The following is a 26,063-nucleotide window of genomic DNA, read 5'->3' as shown; positions in this document are numbered from 1 at the left end:
TGCTTAATAACCAACATATAACGTCTAGTACCAAACAAATACCTTTGCAGTCTATTGCAGGTTCAACACAAACTGGTTCTACCACAGTGACCACGCCCTCTAGTTTTACTCCTCCTGAGGTAACACTGTTGCATCCTCTGTTTACATGTACTGCAATAACCAATAAATGCACAATATCCTGAATACCTGAAGTACATTGTAATAGTTAAGAGATTTTCCCTGAACACTTTTTTACACACAGGGCATAACAACAGGGTTCGAATTTAACTTTGAGCAGCACTCGCAAAAATTTTCAAGTGCTTTTTGAGGCAACTCGCAAAATGAAAAATCAACTTGCAATGTTATTATTTGCTTTATTCCCTTATAATTTTGTCTAATTAAAGTAGAAATTTACACTTAAGACCTATTATGAGTATTAAAAAGTTTCAATCTTGAGTAACTTGGCTACTAGAACTTGTTGATGGCTTATTCTTTTTGGGGGGTACGGAAAGACTCATCAGATGCTGGCCGCTTTTTGATAACAAAGCTGTCCAATAATTTGACATTGTTCACTTTGTATATTTACCCTAGCCATCGGGTAATACCCATTCGGCAAGCACGCTACAGATTTCATTAAGTCTATAAGTATTAAAAACAATAACATTATAAATTTAAAATAAAAGCAACAGTAAATGTTAGTGGATGCTTTGGACCATGAAATATATTGATTGACGAAGTCTCTTCACTTTGACAGTTGGGTGGAAATATATTCAAAGGTTGATGGGGTTTACATATAGTGCGCGAAAGCGCTAAATTTAGTCAATGATTGAGCTAGGTGATTACGTCGTTTGTATTCACTTTGTATTATGCACGCCTCGGAGCATCCCGGAACGATTCGAGATAAAACTCGGCCTTTTCCGTATTTGTTCTATTTTTGAAAACTTACTAGAGCGTGACTCCGTACTATCTTCTTTAAACTGGTAGTGTAAACATGCCACTTATAGGCGGTTTACACTCGACTACGTAGAGGAGTTAAGTTCATGTTTATTCTACTTTCCTTTTAACATTTTGTGGCCTAGAAAAAGCCACTCGCAGAATTTCGCGAGCTTGAATAAAAGTCACTCGCAATTTGCAAATGTCGCTCGCATTTTGCGAGTCTAAATTCGAACCCTGAAAAAGCAAATTGGTTTAACAAGAGCGGTCACAGACAGCCGCCCCCGCCTCATGGGGACATTTTTTGTAACGAAAGCCAATCAATGGTAAGGGTAGTTTCTCAGGAAAATAAGAAATGTGTAAAATTGAGAAAGGGCAAAAACTCTTTCAAAAAAGGTCAAATTGCAAAAGCCTGACAATATGCACTGTGTCACTATAAAGTCATAAACGTAAGAGAAGTTGCGAAGAAACCAATTTTAAATGTAAAATAAAGAAAGGGCAATAACTCTTTCAAAAATGGTCGAATCGTGAAAGCCCAACAATATGCGCTGCGTCACTATATAGTTATCAATCTGTGAAAGTTTGGTAGAAATCACATGAAAAACATAAGAGGATTTGCGAAGAAACCAATTTTAAATGTAAAATAAGCAAAGGGCAATAACTCTTTCAAAAATGGTCAAGTCGCAAAAGGCAGACAATATGCGCTGATTCACTTTATGATCACCAATCTGTGAAAGTTTGGTAGAAATCGCATGAAAAACTTAAGGAGTTGTGGAGAAACCAATTTTAAATGTAAAATAAGCAAAGGGGAATAACTCTTTCAAAAATGGTCAAATCGGGAAAGCCCGTCAATATGCGCTGCTTCACTTTATGATCATCAATCTGTGAAAGTTTGGTAAAAAGAAAAACATAAGAGAAGTTGCGAAAAAAACAATTTTAAATTAAAATAAGCAAAGGGCAATAACTCTTTCAAAAATGGTCAAATCGGGAAAGCCCGACAATATGCGCTGCTTCACTTTATGATCATCGATCTGTGAAAGTTTGGTAGAAATCGCATGAAAAACGTAAAAGGAGTTGAGAAGAAACCAATTTTAAATGTAAAATAAGCAAAGGGCAATAACTCTTTCAAAAATGGTCTAATCGGGAAAGCCCGACGATATGCACTGCTTCACTTTCTGATCATCCATCTGTAAAAGTTTGGTAGAAATCGCATGAAAAACGTAAGAGGAGTTGCGAAGAAACCAATTTTAAAAGTAAAATAAGCAAAGGGCATTAACTCTTTTAAAAATGGTCAAATCAGGAAAGCCCGACAATATGCGCTGCTTTACTTCATGATCATCAATCTGTGAAAGTTTGGTAGAAATCGCATGAAAAACGTAAGAGGAGTTGCGAAGAAACCAATTTTAAATGTAAAATAAGCAAAGGGCATAACTCTTTCAAATATGGTCAAATCAGGAAAGCCCGACAATATGCACTGCTTTACTTTATGATCATCAATCTGTGAAAGTTTTGTAGAAATCGCATGAAAAACATACGAGGAGTTGCAAAGAAACCAATTTTAAATGTAAAATAAACAAAGGGCTACAACTCTTTCAAAAATGGTCGAATCGCAAAAGCCCGACAATATGCGCTGCTTCACTTTATGATCATCAATCTGTGAAAGTTTGGTAGAAATCGCGTGAGAAATGTAAGAGGAGATGCAAAGAAATGAATGTGGAGCGGACAGAGGCACACACACACGCACGCACACACGGATGGAATCGCGCCTACCATTACTATATCCCCTCGCCTTTTCAAGGCGGGGGATAATAAAAATCCCAGCCTGATTAGGCAAAGTTGATGGAAGTAAAGAGCTTCGGTATGGCAGGGGAATAATGAACCACATTTTACAACTTTGCATACCTAGTGCCACTCCAGATTCCACACCATCCCTGTGTACAGCTGGATTGATGGAAACCTGACCAAGTCTGGTGATGTGTGGAGATCGATGGACTGGTTCACCAAGAAGGCTCAGCTGTATCATTCCAGTCATAAATGTCAACCAGTCACCAGTCCAGGTAACCTGACCACTCTCTCCTAAGGACAAAACATTGTGGTAGCAATTTTGATATAAACGGGGGTGAACAAAGTTATACATTCTAACAATATATCTATTCAAGGCAATAGTTTGCTTTGAAATCTTTCTCGCATTATCAACTTGTGGATCAATGTTATCTTATATTACAGTATATTCTTTCAAAACAAGATGACTATCAATTATAAAGTAATAATTGAAATGCATAATCATAACATTTAACCTAAACAGTAAATATGTTGTAGTAGGGTTCATGTACCATTGTTGTCTGCCTGTGTGACCACCTGAAACTTTCCACTGTAGTTGTGACCCATCAGACATAACTCCCTGTATACCTCCTCTTGAGTTAACTGGTAAAAGGAAAAAAAAGCTCAATGAACAAATAATGTACCTTCTTCATGTTATTATATATTGCCAACCAGCTGTCTTTCTAGCTAAATGTCTACGTCATAATTCATTACCACTGTCATATTTCATTCTTTTACTCAAAGCACAGTAACATTTTAATTTGAGATACATGATTTAAAGGCCCGGTCACACCGCCCGAACTTTGTTGGAGCGTTCCTTGAACGGTAGGGAGAGGGGATCGAATTTCGACAACGCTCGTCACCGCGCACAATATGGGGAAAAAATCGAAAACACGGGCGTTGCCTTAGCGGTGCACCGCTGAAGCCGGCATTGCTATAGCGTTGGCTTAACGGTAGCGAGCGTTGGTTTAGCGGTGACGGGAGCGTTGATAGAGCGGGGTTCTGCGCATGCGGGCATTGGCTCGGCGGGGGTTTAAAGTTGGTTTAGCGGCATACCGCTTTTGACTACGGAGCTGAACGGATCGCTTTGATAGAAGTTCTGATAGATTTTTGATAGAAGTCAATAGTTGAAGTTCATCATGCCACGTAGACAAAAGAAGAGGAAGGCTGGAGAAGGAAAGGCAGCAGCCTTCTTTTCTCTCTTCTCCTTCTGTCAACAGCTTGTTGCAATCTGAGGAGGTTCTGATTCTGCTGCTGGACTAGTGCACCAATCATAGCAAGTCTCTCAGCATCCATGGTAGTACAGTTTTACTGTAACTTTGAGCAAATTCGATGTAAATGAGGTCTGCACTCAACGGCAGCTCGATTCCAAATGGGCTACTGGTCCATTTCTCCCCGTATTTATAGCCAAATTCTGGTCCTGCTCCGACACCTCCATACCAACGCCAAACAAAAGTTCATCACCGCAATGGATAGCTGCTTCAACGCCCGACACCGTTCCAGCAATCCTGTGTCCGCTCGTAAAATGCTTACAACCGCTCCACCAAAGTTTGTGCAACGTTTAATCACCGCCCAGGCAAAGCTGGCGAAGCAGCGGTGGTCCAGCGTTCAAGATTTCTGCGTTGGCCTAGCGGACCCAAGCGTCCACAAACTTGCGTCTAGCGGTGCCAAACTCTGACTGGGCGATGTTGGAGCGGTGGTGAACTTTGCCGGAGCGGAAAATTGCCCGCTCATCACCGCTCGCAATATTTTGTGCAGCTCAAAACTTTCAGAGCGGTAGGAGGGGACCATAAGCGGTGGCCAAGCCTATAGGGCGTTGCCTTATCGGGGGCCAACTTCTGGTGAACGGTAGCGAACGGTGATGAATTGTTTTCACCACTCCAGGAACGCTCCAGCAAAGTTCTTGCGGTGTGACCGGGCCTTAACAAAACAATGCCTTAAATTGAATATCCCAGTCAATGTAACCAGATTTTACAAACTACGATTTCCTTAAACATACATGTATCTCCAGCTTCCTCAGTGGTGATGTGGGTGGGGCATCTAGACATGTGTCAGGTAGGGATTTCCCAAGGCGTGTGATTCTCCCACTACACACCAGCTCCTGGCCTTCTGTGATCTCAAACTCACCAACAAGGGGGATCACCCTGACATGCATGCTTAGCAGTGCTCCTATGAATTTCAATTGTTATCAAACAGAGTTTGTGTATAAACTTAACATAATACATGTTTTTGGGGCAAATGTCCACTTTGATGATTGTGATGAAGCAGTAAAATGTATAACCCAACAAATGACATGAATCATGCTCTGGTAAATAATAAAAAAAACAAGAGATGTTTGTCAAACATTATGCCCCCCCCCCCCCCCCCCTGAGCACCATGTTGTCAGGATTATTTGGACAATTGAATGAAATATGCATGGACCTCCACGTCAAGTTTTAGGGCCATGGGTGCAGGCAGTGTCAAGTTATCACACAGACAAGCTTATTGGATTTAAGGTCACTGTGACCTTGACGTTTGACCTGATGACCACTTAAATAACAAGAGCGGTTATAAGACAGCGCGGTCGACTACGCTGCTTTGACTTAGAATACAATAACGATGTAATAATACCAAGTTTGGTCTCTTGATGTCAAACCTAACTAAAATTATTCGATACATAAGGTGACTTTGATGCTGCCCTCCTACCAGCCCACCCAAACAATGATGAAAGTCATTCAAATAAATTGATTTCCCATTATGAAAATGTGGTTAAGAATATACAAATATGCCTTTCAAAGAAAATTAAAAAAACAAAAACAAAAAAAACAAAAAAACAAGGGCCATAATTTGTATTTAGGCTTAAAATGGAGTTATGTTTCTTGTTATAAGATGGGCGTAATTAATTTTGAATTTTATTAAGTGCATTTAATGAATGGTATAAATGTTTTTTTATTAAAATCCCAACTTGCCCTTAACTTTAACTTGCCTAAAACTTTTACCCAAGTCAATCAGGGGCCATAACTTGTATTAAGGATATGGAGTTATGTAACCTCATTGGGTGATGGTCCTGAACAACTGTGTGAAGTATTAAGTCAATTGAATGAAGGGTATAGAAGTTATTAAACAATATCCCAACCTGCCCTAAAACTTTAACCTAAGTTCCATAGTCAATCAGGGGCCATAATTTGTATAAAAGATCATATGGAGTTATCTAACCTCATTATGTGATGGCTCTGAACATCTGTGTGAAGTATTAAGTCAATTGAATGAATGGTATTGGAGTTTTAAGTGAAAATCCCAACTTGCCCTAAAACTTTAACCTGCCCTAAAACTTTAACCTAAGTCAATCAGGGGCCATAACTTGTATTTAGGATAATATGGAGTTATGTAACCTCATTGTGTGATGGTCCTGTACAACTGTGTGAAGTATTAAGTCAATTGAACCAAGGATATAGAAGTTATTAACAAGAGCTGTCACAGTATGTAACGAATGCCCCCGAATGTGACATTGACCTACGAACAAGGTCAGTACATGAAAAGTTGATCTTGCCTTTACGTGTCAAATACATATGGCAAGTTATTTTAAATTGCCTCTGAACATAAAAAAATACCACCCATACTTGACAACCTACACTGTTATGTCCTTATATTCAGAATTCCCTTGTGAATAAACGCTTAGTGTATCTTTCACCTTAGAGGTAGAGACATGGGTCTTGCACACGACACGTCGTCTTCGTATGTGGAACACATGTAGCAAGTGATTTTAAAATCTGTCCATACAAGGGAAAGTAACAGCCCGGACACGACAACCTATACTCTATGTCCTTATATGCAGCACTCCATTGTGAATAAACACTAAGTGTGACCTTGACCTTTGAGGTAGGGACACGGGTCTTGCACGCGACATGTGGTCTTGGTATGTGGAACACATGTGGCAAGTTATTTTAAAATCTGTCCATACAAGGGAAAGTTACAGCCCGGACACGACAACCTATACTCTATGTCCTTATATGCAGCACTCCATTGTGAATAAACACTATGTGTGACCTTGACCTTTGAGGCAGGGACACGGGTCTTGCACGCGACATGTCGTCTTGGTATGTGGAACACATGTGGCATGTTATTTTAAAATCTGTCCATACAATCTAAAAGTTACAGCCCGGACACGACAACCTATACTCTATGTCCTTATATGCAGCACTCCATTGTGAATAAACACTAAGTGTGACCTTGACCTTTGAGGTAGGGACACGGGTCTTGCACACGACATGTCGTCTTGGTATGTGGAACACATGTGGCATGTTATTTTAAAATCTGTCCATACAAGAGAAAGTTAAAGCCCGGACACGACAACCTATACTCTATGTCCTTATATGCAGAATTCCCTTGTGAATAAACACTAAGTGTGACCTTGACCTTTGAGGTAGGGACACGGGTCTTGCACACGACACGTCGTCTTGGTATGTGGAACACATTTGGCAAGTTATTTTAAAATCTGTCCATACAAGGGAAAGTTACAGCCCGGACACGACAACCTATACTCTATGTCCTTATATGCAGCACTCCATTGTGAATAAACACTAAGTGTGACCTTGACCTTTGAGGTAGGGACACGGGTCTTGCAGGCGACACGTCGTCTTGGTATGTGGAACACATGTGGCAGGTTATTTTAAAATCTGTCCATACAAGAGAAAGTTACAGCCCGGACACGACAACCTATACTCTATGTCCTTATATGCAGCACTCCATTGTGAATAAACACTAAGTGTGACCTTGACCTTTGAGGTAGGGACACGGGTCTTGCACGCGACACGTCGTCTTGGTATGTGGAACACATTTTGCAAGTTATTTTAAAATCTGTCCATACAAGGGAAAGTTAAAGCCCGGACACGACAACCTATACTCTATGTCCTTATATGCAGCACTCCATTGTGAATAAACACTAAGTGTGAACTTGACTTTTGAGGTAGGGACACGGGTCTTGCACGCGACTCGTCGTCTTCGTATGTGGTACACATGTGGCAAGTTATTTTAAAATCTGTCCTTACAAGAGAAAGTTACAGCCCGGACACGACAACCTATACCCTATGTCCTTATATGCAGCACTCCATTGTGAATAAACACTAAGTGTGACCTTGACCTTTGAGGTAGGGACACAAGTCTTGCACGCCACACATCATCTTGGTATGTGGAAAACATGTGGCAAGTTATTTTAAAATCTGTCCATACAAGGGAAAGTTACAGAGCCGGACGGCCGGACAGCCAGACGGACGGACGGTGCGATTTTAATATGCCCACCTTCGGGGGCATAATAAATATTCCAACTTGCCCTAAAACTTTAACCTAAGTTCCATAGTCAATCAGGGGCCATAATCTGTGTAAAGAATAATATGGAGTTATCTAACCTCATCATGTGATGGCCCTGAACAACTGTGTGAAGTATTAAGTCAATTGAATGTAGGGTATTGGACTTATAAGTGAAAATCCCAACTTGCCCTAAAACTTTAACCGGACGCCGACGCCGACGCTGGGTTGAGTAGTATAGCCCACCTATTCTTCGAATAGTCGAGCTAAAACGGGTCATTTACAGGTCAAGCCCAACCCTCTAGTCAAGTTTGATGATTATAGGTTCAGGCTTTGTTGAGATATCTCTGGGAGAATCTTTAACTTTTTTGTGTTAAAGGTCACCGTGACCTTGACCTTTGACCCAATATCAAGAGGGGTCATCTACTGGTCAGGCCCAACCTTCATGTCAAGTTTGAGGGCCATGGGTGCAGGCATTGTCCAGTTATCACTCGGACAACCTTTTCTCATTCAAGGTCAATGTGACCTTGACCTTTGGCCCGATGAGCCCCAAAATCAATAGGGGTCATCTACTGGTCAGACCCAACCTCCAAGTCAAGATTGAGGGCCATGGGTGTAGGCATTGTCAAATTACCAATCGGACAACCTTTTATCATTCAAGGTCACTGTGACCTTGACCTTTGACCCGATGACCTCTATAATCAATAGGTGTCATCTGCTGGTCAGGCCCAGCCTCTATGTCAAGTTTGATGACCATAGGTCTATATATTGTTTATTAATCACTCAGACAAGCTTTAAAATCCTTTTACCATTTAAGGTCACTGTGACCTTGGCCTTTGACCCGATGACCCCTAAAATCAATAAGGGTCATCTACTGGTCAAGCCCTATCTTCATGTCAAGTTTGATGACCATACATCAAGGAATTGCTGAGTTATCACTCGGACAAGCTTAGGTCTACCAACGGACCGACCGACCGACCTACTGACCGACCAACATGTGCAAAGCAATATACCCCTCTTCTTCGAAGGGGGGCATAATTTTTTTTGAAGAGACCATTCAAAAAAGGGCCCTAATGTCATCAATAATCTTATTTGTTTTGCAGGAGTTCAGTGTCTGAAAAATGCTTACCATTGTCAGGCAAGATAACTGGGCGATGGACTTGTACACCTTCAAGCTGCACAGCCATTTGTTCAAACAGCTCACCATGGTAACGGGCTAGACACTTCCATGCCAACAGAATGTGACCAGCCAATGGGAACACTGGACGACCACTGATCACATGATCCAGCAGGTGACTGTATTTGCCATCTGTGTTTAAAGTATAAGAGTACATGTAGCTCACTCAAATGCGCTTAAAAGTGTTCCCAAAGCATTCAATGTGAACCAAAACTTCTTGCTGACTCCTAAAAGAAATCACAAATGTAAACATAATGCTTGTAAAGTTGCATAAACTAGTGCGGTCACATAAGGGGAATAATATATTGACAAATCAGTTCATGAATTCTTGTGTGACAATGAAAAATCCACATTCAAGTGTAATTTAAGTATTTTTCTGAAAATAGGGCATGGTTAAAGAAAGTAGAGTTTAAACACTGTAGCATGTTTTGAAATGGCTTTTATTGATCATACCACACATTAAATTCACTGTTATATATATTTCTTTTAAACATGCGACTTGCTACATTTTTAAGATCTCTATTCATTATTATCACCTGTAGCAATCTGAAAGCTGGTCTGGCTGAATTGTCCGTGTCCCCCAGTAAGAAAGTCCTCTTGGTGTGGCACGTCCCAGGAATGGGCGTGGTCCCAGGTAAAGAAGGGTGATAGCAAGGGGACGCCTCGAGAGACAGGATACTCCATGGGGGGGAATATTCCAAGGGGGTTAAACTGCAGGCCAGCCAGATAGCACCTGGGTAGAAAGTGGTATTATTTACATGTGCCTTTACTTATACTGCTAGCTGTTCACATGATTTTGAAAACAATTTAATGTGAAACATAACCAATGATCAAATTTTAAGATAATGACAAAAATCAATAAAGTTCACTGAAACTGGAAGAACACTGAAGTACAAATACATGTATACAATAATGTTGATGTTCTGCAAAATTTGTTTTACAGTTTTCTTTTGTTTGTAGTAGTCATTCATAAATGTAAATGTACATGTATGTCTCATTTTGAGACAATAGATAAGCAAGTTTCTTAAACATTTGAAATAAATTTATGTGCCCACACATTTTAGCTTTTATTCTCAAAACAGGTCTTTACAAAGAATATTGTACAGTAAAACTGCGATCGCTCGAGGACGCCGGGGTCCGAGCTAAAACCTCGAGGGATCCGACACCGATTATGTGTTGCATTGTGAAAATTGCTCATATGTTCAAAGGCTGTCATATACTAAATGTAAAAGAAAAAACAATTATTTAAGGAATGAATTGCGGGCTTGATGTCATTATCGGGGTATGAACGCAATTGGGCTGGTCTAAGTGTGTGGAGTCCGAAGGACTCCATGCGTACTTTGACCAGCCCAATTGCGTTCGTATCCCCGATAATGACATCAAGCCCGCAATTCATTACTTATATTTACACCAGTAGTTCATTATTTCATTTAATAATTGTTAAAAAAATACTTTATTTCATTTTAAAAAACCTTTCAGTAACCCTTTCCTACCCATTCTGTAAATAGAACGACCCGACTGTAACCGGAAGCATTTTTTTCAAATGACGTCACAATATCGCGGGAAAAGATCAACCACTTGAAACAACTTTTAAACGTAAATTTCAAATAGTTATGGCAAATATACAGCCTCTTCCCTTCATGTACGTGACTACTGACTATGTTCTGTATAGAGAAATTCAACTTGTTAGGTGTTTGAAACCATGTATAGCAATACATCATTTGATCACTCAGAACTCCTCGGCCATTTTTTTCAAAAACAACCTCGGATATATTTGGACGGTTTACATACTCAAAAAGAGGTACATTTAAGTCCGCTGCAAGCAGATCGCGTAGTGATTTTATTTAGCAGTTAAACTTTATGTCTTTACTCTTGAAAATCTTTATTATGTTTGCAATAATACACTTCACTGGTAATCAATTTAAACTTAGATCACAAGATAAATATTTTTCATGTATATTGTTATGTAATGAATTCCGATCCAAACATATCCGAAGATGTTGCGTTCATCGATTGATGAACGCAATTGCCGAAAGGTAGTTCATTTAAGGAATGGAAGCCGAGGTGTAAATATAAATGAATAAATAGTTTATTTTTGCAAAAAGGACATTCTCTACAAGCACAAGCAACAAGCAACATTGCAATATGACAGTAAATTTTTACGGCATTTGTGAGATTTAATTTTCGCAAAATCAAGGATTGATGATTGGCGCATCTTGTCTGTCTCATGAAACTGTTCAAACTCATAATCATCTTCTCAAATGCCCTTATAAATCAACTATCATCGGTCATACGTAAACAGTGATAAACAGTTTTTCACACCTTATCAAATCTCTTTTAAACTGTCATTGCAACTTTTACAACTTGCGAAAATTTGAATACCTATCAATTGTTTATTTTGGAACACACGTTCCAGAAAAAGTGTGATATTATGACCTTGAGGGAGCCATATGGTTTTGTGCATGATTTGTGTGTTTGTGACAGACTAATATGCTGGACTCCTCGACTGATTTAGGTTTCGATGCAGCGTCAGTATATTTTATATAAAAATAGAAGGAAAAATGTTCGGAACCAAGCTCTGACCTCGAGGGACCGCCGGTTCTCGAAAGACTGCCGTTCGAATGACTGCAGTTTAACTGTAATGATATTCAAACAAAACATGACACTTACTGTCCAAGACTTTCGAAGAAATTTTCAACTTCATCATCACTCCCTTTTTCCATCAAGCTTACAGCAGTAACTTGGTTGTCTAATAACTCTTGTATCTTTTTCGAAGTCCCTTGTCCTGTTGCAACCTCAATGACAATTGCGTGTCTAGGTACTTGTTTAAAGGCTTCTAGCTGGTGTTCATCATGGCTTGGAACTTCTTTAGCTTGTTCCCTTTTTGCTTCACAAGACATGATCTCCACAAGATAGTCAATGGTACAAGTTTCAGCCTTTGATTGTGATGTATGCACCCAACACTTGGAAAATGACTTGGGCTGAATAATCTAAATGAAGAGTAAATTAATTTATTAATCTGTTGTAAAGTACTTTACAAAACAAGAGCTGTTGTAAGACAGCTTGCTCGATTATGCTGCTTTGACTTAGAAGTGAATACAAAAATGATGTAATATGTGCCTGTCAAAAGCAAGAAAAAAATCAAAGTAAAAAGTAAACAAGAATCGCGATGTGACAAAACCGGCTTTTAAATGATTGGCAGAAGAGATTCAGTTTCAACTACTATCCTCTATTTTTTGTAACAGTGAGGCCACACCAAATTGATATTTCGTTCTGCGGATTTACCGCTCCTATTTTTTTGAAAACCTAAAAAAAATATTTTGATCGCCAAGCAGATTTTTTTCAGGTAATGATTTATTAAAAGGCTAAAAATACTCAAGTATAATTTTTCTACACTTGTTTTTGAAAAGGGAAGTTACCGATGCATAGTGTTTTTATACTGTATATCGATCGGTTTAGCATGGGTTTCAATAAATTCAATCAAAATGGCAGCTTCCGGTATAAACAATGTGGCTCGAAGTTTGGAAATAAAATCTTATTTTTGACAATAAATAAGTTTTGAGCATGCTTGAAGTCATTGTTGATCGTCTCATTCACTAAAGGATCATTATTTAAAGCAATCATTATGCAATAAAGCAGGTGTATCTGAGACTGGTAGCGATTATATTGTGTAATTAGTGACTCGTTTTGAATGGAAATCGGACAGGTCAACTTAACTGGAACACGAGTCATTGTTTGGTCCAAATTGATGTTTCAAGCTCATTTTTGATCAAATTCTGACAAAACAACAGTTTTGAACAAATATCTTTTCACAAATAGCGATATAAACACTGGTCTGGATATACCTCAATATAAGTAAGCCTAAGTTTATCACCTTATATTTTGTTTTTATTTGCAGCATAATCCGGGATTGTAATACACTTGTCAATTGTAACCACTGCCCCGCCCACCCCTCGCCCTTGTTCAAGGGGTATTCCGGGGACAGCAGAGGCAATGGGCTGTGTTTTTACCTTTCAGGTGGCCCCGCAGTGCCTAGTGAATGTGGTTTTGTCCTCATATTGACAAGAGGGCCATGATGGCCCTGTATCGCTCACCTGTAGCTTTGCTAAATAAAGTGAACATTCTGACCTATTATCATAAAGATCCAATGAAAAGTATGGCCCCTAGAGGCCACTCTTTTATTTGTCCCACTGACCTAGTTTTTTACCCCACATGACCCTATCAGTAGGCAATGCTTCAAACCAAATATTTAAGACCTAGTCCTTGTGGCTTCAGACAAGAAAATCTATTGTGTTCACAAGGTTTTTGTACTAATTGACCTAGTGACCTAGTTGTTGACCGCGGATGACCCAATATCGAACTTGACCTACATTTTATAGAGATGATCATTCTGACCAAGTTGCATTGAGATTAGGCTAAAATTGTGACCTCTATTGTGTTCACAAGGTTTTTCTACTGACCTAGTGACCTAGTTTTTGACCTGGGTTGACCCAATATGGAACTTGACCTAGCTTATGTTAAGATGATCATTCTGACCAAGTTTCATTAAGATAAGGCTAAAATTGTGACCTCTATTTTGTTCACAAGGTTTTTCTAATAATTGACCTAGTGACCTAGTTATTGACTGCGTATGACCCAATATCGAACTTGACCCAGATTTTATAGAGATGATCATTCTGACCAAGTTGCATTAAGATTAGCCTAAAATTGTGACCTCTATTGTGTTCACAAGGTTTTTGTACTAATTGACCTAGTGACCTAGTTATTGACCGCGGATGACCCAATATCGAACTTGACCTAGATTTTATAGAGATGATCATTCTGACCAAGTTGCATTGAGATTAGGCTAAAATTGTGACCTCTATTGTGTTCACAAGGTTTTTGTACTAATTGACCTAGTGACCTAGTTATTGACCGTAAATGACCCAATATCAAACTTGACCTACATTTTACAGCGATGATCATTCTGACCAATTTGCATTGAGATTAGGCTAAAATTGTGACCTCTATTGTGTTCACAAGGTTTTTCTACCAATTGACCTAGTGACCTAGTTATTGACCGCGGATGACCCAATATCGAACTTGACCTAGATTTTATAGAGATGATCATTCTGACCAAGTTGCATTGAGATTAGGCTAAAATTGTGACCTCTAATGTGTTCACAACGTATTTATACTAATTGACCTACTGACCTAGTTTTTGACCCCAGATGACCCAATATCGAACTTGACCTAGATTTCATAGAGATGATCAGTCTGACCAAGTTTCATAAAGATTAGGTCAAAATTGTGACCTCTGTTGTGTTCACAAGGTTTTTCTAATAATTGACCTAGTGACCTAGTTATTGACTGCGGATGACCCAATATCGAACTTGACCTACATTTTATAGAGATGATTATTCTGACCAACTTGCATTGAGATTAGGCTAAAATTGTGACCTCTATTGTGTTCACAAGGTTTTTGTACTAATTGACCTAGTGACCTAGTTGTTGACCGCGGATGACCCAATATCGAACTTGACCTACATTTTATAGAGATGATCATTCTGACCAAGTTGCATTGAGATTAGGCTAAAATTGTGACCTCTATTGTGTTCACAAGGTTTTTCTACTAATTGACCTAGTGACCTAATTATTGACCGCGGATGACCCAATATCGAACTTGACCTAGATTTTATAGAGATGACCATTCTGACCAAGTTGCATTGAGATTAGGCTAAAATTGTGACCTCTATTGTGTTCACAAGGTATTTCTACTAATTGACCTAGTGACCTAGTTTTTGACCCCAGATGACCCAATATCGAACTTGACCTAGATTTTATAGAGATGATCATTCTGACCAAGTTGCATTAAGATTAGCCTAAAATTGTGACCTCTATTGTGTTCACAAGGTTTTTGTACTAATTGACCTAGTGACCTAGTTATTGACCGCGGATGACCCAATATCGAACTTGACCTAGATTTTATAGAGATGATCATTCTGACCAAGTTGCATTGAGATTAGGCTAAAATTGTGACCTCTATTGTGTTCACCAGGTTTTTGTACTAATTGACCTAGTGACCTAGTTATTGACCGCGGATGACCCAATATCAAACTTGACCTACATTTTACAGCGATGATCATTCTGACCAATTTGCATTGAGATTAGGCTAAAATTGTGACCTCTATTGTGTTCACAAGGTTTTTCTACTAATTGACCTAGTGACCTAGTTATTGACCGCGGATGACCCAATATCGAACTTGACCTAGATTTTATAGAGATGATCATTCTGACCAAGTTGCATTGAGATTAGGCTAAAATTGTGACCTCTAATGTGTTCACAAGGTATTTATACTAATTGACCTACTGACCTAGTTTTTGACCCCAGATGACCCAATATCGAACTTGACCTAGATTTCATAGAGATGATCAGTCTGACCAAGTTTCATAAAGATTAGGTCAAAATTGTGACCTCTGTTGTGTTCACAAGGTTTTTCTAATAATTGACCTAGTGACCTAGTTATTGACTGCGGATGACCCAATATCGAACTTGACCTACATTTTATAGAGATGATTATTCTGACCAACTTGCATTGAGATTAGGCTAAAATTGTGACCTCTATTGTGTTCACCAGGTTTTTGTACTAATTGACCTAGTGACCTAGTTGTTGACCGCGGATGACCCAATATCGAACTTGACCTACATTTTATAGAGATGATCATTCTGACCAATTTGCATTGAGATTAGGCTAAAATTGTGACCTCTATTGTGTTCACAAGGTTTTTCTACTAATTGACCTAGTGACCTAGTTATTGACCGCGGATGACCCAATATCGAACTTGACCTAGATTTTATAGAGATGATCATTCTGACCAAGTTGCATTGAGATTAGGCTAAAATTGTGACCTCTAATGTGTTCACAAGGTATTTATACTAATTGACCTACTGACCTAGTTTTTGACCCCAGATGACCCAATATCGAACTTGACCTAGATTTCATAGAGATGATCAGTCTGACCAAGTTTCATAAAGATTAGGTCAAAATTGTGACCTCTGTTGTGTTCACAAGGTTTTTCTAATAATTGACCTAGTGACCTAGTTATTGACTGCGGATGACCCAATAACGAACTTGACCTACATTTTATAGAGATGATTATTCTGACCAACTTGCATTGAGATTAGGCTAAAATTGTGACCTCTATTGTGTTCACAAGGTTTTTGTACTAATTGACCTAGTGACCTAGTTGTTGACCGCGGATGACCCAATATCGAACTTGACCTACATTTTATAGAGATGATCATTCTGACCAAGTTGCATTGAGATTAGGCTAAAATTGTGACCTCTATTGTGTTCACAAGGTTTTTCTACTAATTGACCTAGTGACCTAATTATTGACCGCGGATGACCCAATATCGAACTTGACCTAGATTTTATAGAGATGACCATTCTGACCAAGTTGCATTGAGATTAGGCTAAAATTGTGACCTCTATTGTGTTCACAAGGTTTTTCTACTAATTGACCTAGTGACCTAGTTTTTGACCCCAGATGACCCAATATCGAACTTGACCTAGATTTTATAGAGATGATCAGTCTGACCAAGTTTCATAAAGATTAGGTCAAAATTGTGACCTCTATTGTGTTCACAAGCAATTGTGAACGGACGGACGGACGGACGACGGACGAAGAGTGATCACAAAAGCTCACCTTGTCACTACGTGACAGGTGAGCTAAAAATAGTCGGGAATGGGCCTCACATAGGTATTTGGGGTTGCGGGGCCATTTGGCAGGGATTTTACCAGCAGTGTGTCCCTGCAGGTCAGGTATTTTACCCGGGTTTTGAGAGACCGGAAGTCAAAGTCCCTGCTATTCCGGGGGGGGGGCATATACAATTGGCTGGTGCATAAAAACATCTAAATAACCAAAAAAAGTACTCTGAAAAACACCCTTGTTCTTTTTGTTTTAATAAGCACATGTCATTGCATTTCCTGTGATAATAAAAACAAAATTTATTCTATGTTATATGGAATCTGATGTTTGATGATGCCTGTGTAAGTGATCATTTTTTACAAATCCAAAATCAATCCTAAGTTATGTCTAAATACAGTTGCATTTATGATGTTAAACTGATTCAGGTAGATTTATATAAGTTGTTTCAAACTTTTTACTAAAAGCAGGGTTATTTATTATTATGAATGATCACCATATTAAAGTACGTTTTAATTATATAAGAAATTAGATTTATCCATATAATGTTTGTACTAAACACGGATGTATAAATAGTATGTATTCCGACATTTTCCCAATGTCCATTAGAGGTTCAGTTCAAGATTGCATTAAAATGGGTTTAAGGGCAATTATTTTCAACAATCTTTCTTATTTATATTGAATATAAGGAAAAAAATATTTTTTGCTCTTCGCTCGCTTCGGTTTTTATGAAAACTGACAAAAAAAAAAAATTTCTTTTTTTTTCTTCGTTCGCTCGCTCCAATTTTTGTTGGCAAAAATCGGAGGAACTAAACATTAATTTGGTGTGGCCTGACCTTGATTCTAGGGGCCCCAAACACAATCCCATGGAAGTCTTCCATAAACTCTTCCTACATATCAAGTTTGGTCACAGTATGTGCTAAAGTTATTCAGTACCAAACAGTAATCTATTTTAGCAACAGTGACCTTGACCCTATGGGGCCAAAAGGCAATCCAATGAAAGCTCTGCATAAACTTATCCTATATACCAAGTTTGGTCACACTAAGTCAACCCTTACTGAAGTTATTCAGTTCTAACCATATTTCTATTTTTAGCAACAGTGACCTTGACCTAGACAATGAGTCTCATCGCCCAAAAAACAATCTCAGGAAAAGTCTCTATAAACTCTTCCTATATATCAAGTTTGGTAACAATATGTCGACCTTTACTTAAGTTATTCAATACCAACCGTTTTTCTATTTATAGTAACTTTGACCTTGACCTTGAGCCTAGGGTCCTCAAATGCATTCCCATGAAACGTCTCCATAAATTCTTCCTTTATACCAAGTTTGGTCACTATATGTCAAACCTAGCTAAAATCATTCAATATATAAGGTGACTTTGACACTACCCTCTACCAGCCTGCCCAAACAATGGCGTAAGTCATTCTAATAACTTGTTTTCCCTTTATGAAAACCTGGTTAAGAATATAAAAATGTGCCTGTCAAAAGAAATAAAAAGATAAATTGAAAAAAAAGTCAATCAAAGGCCATAATTTGAATTTAGGGTTAAAATGGAGTTATGTGACCTTATTGTAAGATGGTCATCAATAACTGTGTAAAGTATTAAGTCAATTGAACAAAGGGTATATAAGTTTGTTTTTATTAAAATCCCAACTTGCCCGAAAACTTTAACCTACCCTAAAGCTTTAACATAAGTACGCAAGTAAATCAGGGGCCATAACTTGTATTAAGGATAATATGGAGTTTTGTAACATAATTGTGTGACGGTCCTGAACGACTGTGTTAAGTATTAAGTAATTTGAAGGAAGAGTATATAATTTATTTATAAGTATCCCAACTTGCCCTAAAACTTTAACCAAAGTTCCAAAGTCAAACAGGGGCAATAATTTGTATAAAGGTTTTATGGAGTTATCTAACCTCATTATGTGATGGCCCTAAACAACTTCGTGAAGTATTAAATGAATTGAATAAAGAGTATTGAAGTTATAAGTGAAAATCCCGACTTGCCCTAAAACTTTAACCTGCTCTAAAACTTTAACCTAAGTTCCTAAGTCAATCAGGGGCCATAACTTGTATTAAGGATAATATGGAGTTATCTAACATTATTATATGATGGTCCTGAACAACTGTCTGAAGTATTAAGTGAATTGAATGAAGGGTATTGAAGTTATAAGTAAAAATCCCAACTTGCCCTAAAACTTTAACCGGACGCCCACGCTGACGCTGGGGCGAGTAGTAAAGCCCTCCTTATTCTTTGAATAGTCCAGCTAAAAATGATTTCATTACCCCTTTCATATTCCTCCTAAATGCCTCTGCCGCAGCCTTAAGATCCTTGTTCTTGCAGTTTTCCAATGCATGACCCCACCAGTATGCAGCAAGTATAGCTTCACGGGCAGTCAGACTGCCATCCATGTAGCAACAAGCCAACTGACCACTGCCCAACCCAAGCAGACCATCTACCACAATTTCCATTTCTCTAAGCAGGCTCACGAATCCAATCTGTCAAAACACAATATTTGTGCACTTTAACAACTTTTCATCACAGTTTCAATTACTGTAGTTCCCAACAAAGAATCAAACGCACAAAACAATATGCAAGTGTTGCTAATAGTCATAGGGAAATTACACCAATGTCGTATGACAAATACACACCTGTATGACTGTAAGAGCAACTTGTCTGTTGAGAATAACCTCAAAGGCGTTGTCACCACCCTCTGTAAGCAGGCAGTGCAGGTTGAAGTCATACTGTTTAAGGACCTCCCCACTTTCTAGGACTGACTGGTGGAACAAATCAAGACCTAGCAGTGACCGCCCAAGGGCTGGAGACATACTGCCCACTCCTGAGAACACCAGCCACAATGGATGATGCAATGGAGCTGAAAAGCACTGAAGAGTATAACAGTTAAAAATTAATATTATTATTAGAAGTGAGCATAAACAACTAATAACACATGATTGAAATCATCTTTATGTATATCTATATAATATTTACTAACTTTTTTAACAAGTGTAAACTCTCAAAATTACGAAGGTCAACTTGATATTTCAAACCAGGCAAAAATTACTGGGAAAAAATAAAACGAAGACGTCTTACCTTTACATGTACCTCAGGTGCCCCGGAGTTTAGGACACAGTATCCCCTGTATGGGTACTGGCCGCTCTGTCCCGAGGTCAATTCCAACTGGCTGGTTTCATTCAACAGGCTGTGCAGTTCGAAGTCATCACAATGGTTGCACATGAACTAATGGAGAAATAGAGAGGTTGGAAAAGTGGATTAGTTTTGTTTGAAAAAATATTCTTTAAGTATAAGAACAAGAGATAAATGGTTTAGGAGACGTGGTCTTTTGTTACTTTAAACATTATTTGTTTAATAATGTTTGTTAAGAGTTATTTAATGATGTTAAGGGTGGGTGTGGTCTTCTTATGTTAGCGCACTACCTGAGAAAATCACTGGTCTTGTGAGCTTGGTGACCATAAACCAACCTCTAAATGCTACGCAAAGGCCGGGAAGTGCGTTAATCAATGCGCTTACTGGACGAATGTTGTTTTTCAGTTGTAGGGGTAAACCATAGAATTAAGAGGAAGTCTGCTGGTTCACCAAACACACATACACCATGAAGGCTGTGAATTGTAAACCTTTGTGAGAAGTTAGCACAACTGCAAATACTGGAATTCCATTTAGATTACCATTGGAAATGCATTACTAATGTTCAATGTACACTATAATAATGTACTTATATCAGTTTATTCTGTTATTACAAGCGTGTCTTCTAAAGAACACATCACAAACCTACCGATACTTCTATCTGCCATTTCACATTGTTTCTTACCTGAAGCAACTTATGCAGGCCCTCTTCTGTAACTCCTTGATACACACACAGTCGAGCGGAGTGTGACGCCATGTAATGCAGTGCGCGGGTTTTCTCATTGGCCAATAGGAGGGTATGGCTGTGATAGCCACCCATACCAAGGCTATTTACTGCACAATACCCATGATGCATTCTTGTGTTTTCTTTTACAATTTTGACTCTTCCATCTCTTAATGGAGATATTTTAGGGTTGTTTTCAGCAAATTCTGTGTTTGCTGGTATCATACCACTTCCCATGGCAACCAATATCTTTGCAATTGAAACCAAAACTGAAATGAAAATCATAGCTGCTTTGTATATTCACAAACTCTATAAACAAGCTGAAAATTAAGGAATTGAGAACAAAAGTGTTGCTCTGCTAGTAGATTTCATATGCATCAGAAGAACCAATGACAATGTATTTGTACTTCTTAATCTATTAGCCACAGTGTTTGACCCTACCTGACACAGACAATGTGTGGCCTGTGCTGGCCTTTACTGAGCCTATCTGCAGCTGCCCCGCCCTGTCCTGACACAGCACCCTGGCAAGAGCCCCAACTTCATCCCTGTCCACATCAGGTATACCTAGACCATGGGCTTCCACATACTCCACCTCATCGTGAACATCTTCATCCAGAGAAACATAGAAGTCAGAAAGAAACTGCTGCTGGCTCTGGAGGCTTGGGTAGCAAAGACCTAAGAAAGGAGGTTTGAGAATGTTATTGGCATAAAATAAAGAATTTTCTGTAAGTTAATTATAAATTTCAGCTTTCATTAAGCACATGATGTTATGGTTTGGCATGATATTCATAAATTTAAGCATCAATACATGTAAACATCCAGGGTCTTTTTTGTCAAAACGACATAACATAGAATAAAAATATTTCAAAAATTAAACTTCCAAGAGCCATTTTGATGCTCAAGTTTACTAGATTGCATGTAAGTGACACGAGACCTTCACTGTGATTGTGCTTGTTTTTTTGAAGGCTGTCTGAACCATTAATAAGCAAGAGTGGATCAAGTATATGAAGTTAGAGGATGTTTATTTCAGGAGCTCAACTTAGGATATGCAACCCTTCCACAGGGGACCGAAAAAATAAGCTCAAAAGGTGGCTATTTTAGTCTAAAATGGTGCAATAGCATTCATATTGACATGGAAAGCTTGCTTGGACAGTTTTAGGGGTCATGTGTCAAAACTACATTAAACATAGAATAGTAATATTCCAAAAAATAAACTTCTAAGAGTCATTTTGATGCTCAACTGTTGCAAAATAAATACTAAGTCATTTGCCAAGACAGAGTACCCCACCTGTTTCATCTGGCCTGGAGACCTGTGTCTCAGTGTTTACAATGATGGCATGAACCCTCTTGGCCGTCTCATGACACTGTAACACCATAGCAACCACTCCATCACCACCAATAAATCCTGAGGCTTTAAATACAGAATGAACAGAAGAAGCATTTAAAGCATAATTTTTAGCAATAAAAACAAATTATAAAGGAATTCAAATTAAATATCACCATATAAAACTTATAAGTTTTAATAACAAATGGGTCCCAGAGACATGATCCTTGAAAAACACAAAATTTTCATAGTATCATTTATTGATTTCGAGGTCACTCATATTAATGAAATCTTAAAACACAATAATAAGACAAGATTCTGTCCCTATTTTAATAGTTGAGTAACTACCAGTGTGCATAAATTATGATACCAGATTTGTCAAAAGGCTTCGGCATGTCTGAGCCAAGGCCATGTTCTGTCATCCACATGTTTGCAGCCATTTTGAATGCAATGCTTGCCCCGGCAACCACTGCACATTCAACATCACCCTGCCTCAGACTGGAATATGCTTGCTCAAGGGCCAAACAGCCTGCAGCATCACTGCCCTGGAGGGTAAGACTGGGCCCTGAAATCGGGATATCAATGCTGAAAGCAAGCCATCTTTCAAGTCTTTGTTTTTAAAATTATATTTTTAAGCCAAATCATTTAGGTTTTATTCCATTACCACATTATCATATGGCTTTATTTATGGGTATGTTTTAACATAATAGTTCAGTCAATCTTTTCCAATAAAGTGCCCATCAAACATTCTTTTGGACACTCACTTACTGTGAAATCATTAATGTTCGTGGGGCATTAATGTTCGTGGTTTTCGTGGATTGGTTGATCCACGAATTCAAGATCCTACGAAATATAAACCCTTTATTCACTTTTTCAATTGCCATGTTATGTAAATAGTCTAGTTTATTTGTTATAGAGGCCGCAGTATACAGCGTAAATATCCGTCACACTGTAAATCTGAAGCACGTGCCTAAACATGTGCTGTTCATGAAAATCTCTAAGTTTACAAGATGTGAGTGATGAGTGTTTGTTCTCGATTTTTTTATTTAATGAAATAATTAATCCATTACATTGGAGGTTACTGAGCACCCAACGTGACAATGTACAAAACAACGCGTTCAATATACTTATTAAACAAAAACGTGTGAATAAATATTGAAATGAAATGATATTCAAAAGTGATTGAATTTGTAGACATCAGCAATTTTTAGGGATTGTTTACTCAAATATACGGACCTTCTCTGTGTTTTCACAGTTTGCAAAATTCTTAATTGGCATTCAATGGCTTCGCCTATTTGACTTAACTTGTAGTTATGATCAGGGTACATCTTCTTTTATGAACTTATTTTCCATTTAAATCGATAATTGATATGCACTAATTGGCATGTCGTACCACTTTAGCGAGTGTCATAAACCGAGTGACGTAGAAGATGGAAATCACGGGCCAGCGCGTGGAGATAATGCAGACGATCTAGAACGATCGCAGTTTCGATTATTTATTTTTTTCAAAAATGAAAAACCACGAATTCAAGTACCCACGAAATTGTAATTTTTCGGCAAACCACGAAATTTAATGCCAACGAATATAAATGATTTCACAGTATTCACAGCAAATGACAAAAATCAATAAGAATCATATAAGTTGACAAAGCAGGTAAGGACTATCATCAAACCCACCAGTCCAGTGGAACACTTCCGACACAGTGTTGGCCATCATGTGTTTTGCACAGCCAGTCCTCACCCCTGGCCTCGGCTTGTCTGGGTCGGAACTCCATGCCTCCCATGCCTGGGAATCCCCAGTCCCCACATACACACCCACCCTCGCAAGGCAGCTTGGATCCAGTCCTGTAGTATGCAAATAAGTTTATGTTGCAATGTACAAACAACTGTTCATCATTTTTTAGTAATAAATAGCAGATTTAAGCATTTTTAATAGTCTCTAAAGACACACAATACCTTGAAAAAGACACGAACTTACCAATGCTCTCTAAGGATGACTGACATTTGAAAATAAATGAAACTTTGGTCAAACGATGAAACAAGCAAATTCTTCAAAGTAACCAACATACCCGCATCTACAAGTGCCTCCATAACAACCTCCAGCAGAATTCTGAGCTGTGGGTCCATTACCCTGGCCCTTTCCTCTGGGATCCCAAAGAACTGGGCATCAAACTTATCGACATCGTCCAGCCTGCCCCAACGTGGGCACTCTTCTATGAATACCCCATCTGATAGTTTGAAACATACATGCATTAAAACATTTTTTATGTATTTCCCTGAAAACTGACAATGATTGTAGCAAATATTTGCCTAAGACAAACGGCCCACAAAAGCCTATGCTCTACTGGCATAACTTGTTTTTTTTTGTGTTTTTTTATCCAAAGCATACATTTGTACTTGAAATAGGCAGTATATTGAACCCAAATTCAAAGGGCAGTAGGAAGTAATCTGTATGTTTCACAAAGGGCAAAGGGATGGAATCACTACAAATAAACACAACTCTCTGTACAAGTTGTCTCCCTAGACTAGACTTTTGTTTGAGCTGCAGCATTTCAAGGACAATAATCCAGTCATGCATGGGTGGATCTGACAGGTTTTAAAGACAGCTTTAAGCTCTCATGGATTTCTAACTCCTATGTAAGTTTGATTTAGATACAATCAAAACTGAAGACTTTATCTCATTCACAAGCAATTATGTACGAACACAATGACTACTGACAGCACACCATGGCATAAGCTTTTCTAACCTTTGCCAGTAGATCTTAAAACAACAACATAAAATAGTTTTCACCTTCACCTCTAGCACCCTAAAAATATTATTTGGTTGTCCTATTAGAGGTGGTTGCTGCCACAATAACAGGTTTGACAATCTATCTGGGTGCATGTGAGTTTGGTTTGTCCTCACCAAGCTGTACAAGTGGTTTTCCTCCAAGTACTCTGGTTCCCCAAAAGCACAATACCACACTCCCATGTAAAGTTGTATCAATAACAGTGATTGTAATATTACAATAATTTGATTCATGACTGCTATAAAATGAATCGGTTTAAACTATAATCTGAATCTGGCTTTGAGTGTCGACTTGACATAAATATTACACTCACAATGAGTCTTCTGTTGCTTGGCATGTCCCTGTAGTTTGCTTTGTAGCATTGTGATGATGCGTATTGAATACACTTAACTAAATGATGACGTCTCTTACCATATTGATCATCCTGTGAAACCTTGTCACTGATCATTTCCTCTCCTTTCAGCAGTTTGTTCAAGAACTCTGCCATGTTGTTGCAGCCTGGCAAGCGACATGATATTCCTGAGATGACCACAGTGTCAGTGAGCTCCTCTGCTTCTCCCCACTTCATCTTACTGGGGGACTTTTGAGGACTCGAGGTGGAACTGCTGGCTCCATCATCTTCCTCAACTTCTGACTTTGGTGTTGTCATGGCAATCACAGAAAGACTGAAAAGAATATGCCTTTACAAGGAATACTTCAAATCAAAGTTTCAAATGAAAAATGAAAAAAAACAACAACATTCAATGGCTGCTCATTCAAGATACTATTCTCATAAACATTGCTATGAGTGCTCATTCAAGATAATATTCTCATAGACATTGCAATGGCTGCTTATATCCAAGATAATTTTCCCATAAACATTGCAATGGCTGCTTATTCAAGATACTATTCTCATAAACACTGCAATGGCTGCTCATTCAAGATACTATTCTCATAAACATTGCTATGAGTGCTCATTCAAGATAATATTCTCATAGACATTGCAATGGCTGCTTATTCAAGATAATTTTCCCATAAACATTGCAATGGCTGCTTATTCAAGATAGTATTCTCATAAACACTGCAACGGCTGCTCATTCAAGATAATATTCTCATAGACATTGCAATGGCTGCTTATATCCAAGATAATTTTCCCATAAACATTGCAATGGCTGCTTATTCAAGATACTATTCTCATAAACACTGCAATGGCTGCT

General features: G+C 38.5%; 1 protein-coding gene across 1 annotated transcript in view; it reads right to left on the bottom strand.

Annotated features, from left to right (window-relative positions):
• Positions 1 to 25,516, bottom strand: part of LOC128216356 (fatty acid synthase-like) — a 38,678-nt gene extending 13,162 nt beyond the window's left edge. Inside the window, exons 1-17 of the mRNA XM_052922917.1 lie at positions 25,279 to 25,516; positions 24,148 to 24,306; positions 23,756 to 23,923; positions 22,449 to 22,643; positions 22,043 to 22,165; positions 21,196 to 21,429; positions 20,716 to 21,023; positions 19,980 to 20,126; positions 19,538 to 19,771; positions 19,172 to 19,384; positions 11,864 to 12,183; positions 9,740 to 9,926; positions 9,146 to 9,350; positions 4,733 to 4,902; positions 3,246 to 3,336; positions 2,815 to 2,988; positions 43 to 150 (exon numbers count right to left, since the gene is read on the bottom strand). Coding sequence (XP_052778877.1) covers positions 43 to 150; positions 2,815 to 2,988; positions 3,246 to 3,336; positions 4,733 to 4,902; positions 9,146 to 9,350; positions 9,740 to 9,926; positions 11,864 to 12,183; positions 19,172 to 19,384; positions 19,538 to 19,771; positions 19,980 to 20,126; positions 20,716 to 21,023; positions 21,196 to 21,429; positions 22,043 to 22,165; positions 22,449 to 22,643; positions 23,756 to 23,923; positions 24,148 to 24,306; positions 25,279 to 25,516 — 3,274 coding nt within the window. The remainder of the gene's footprint in view (positions 1 to 42; positions 151 to 2,814; positions 2,989 to 3,245; positions 3,337 to 4,732; positions 4,903 to 9,145; positions 9,351 to 9,739; positions 9,927 to 11,863; positions 12,184 to 19,171; positions 19,385 to 19,537; positions 19,772 to 19,979; positions 20,127 to 20,715; positions 21,024 to 21,195; positions 21,430 to 22,042; positions 22,166 to 22,448; positions 22,644 to 23,755; positions 23,924 to 24,147; positions 24,307 to 25,278) is intronic.
• Positions 25,517 to 26,063: the final 547 nt, after the last annotated feature.

This window comes from Mya arenaria, chromosome 2, assembly GCF_026914265.1.
Source record: "Mya arenaria isolate MELC-2E11 chromosome 2, ASM2691426v1".
In the NCBI taxonomy this organism is placed as follows: domain Eukaryota; kingdom Metazoa; phylum Mollusca; class Bivalvia; order Myida; family Myidae; genus Mya; species Mya arenaria.
This window is presented reverse-complemented; position numbering and strand designations above follow the sequence as displayed.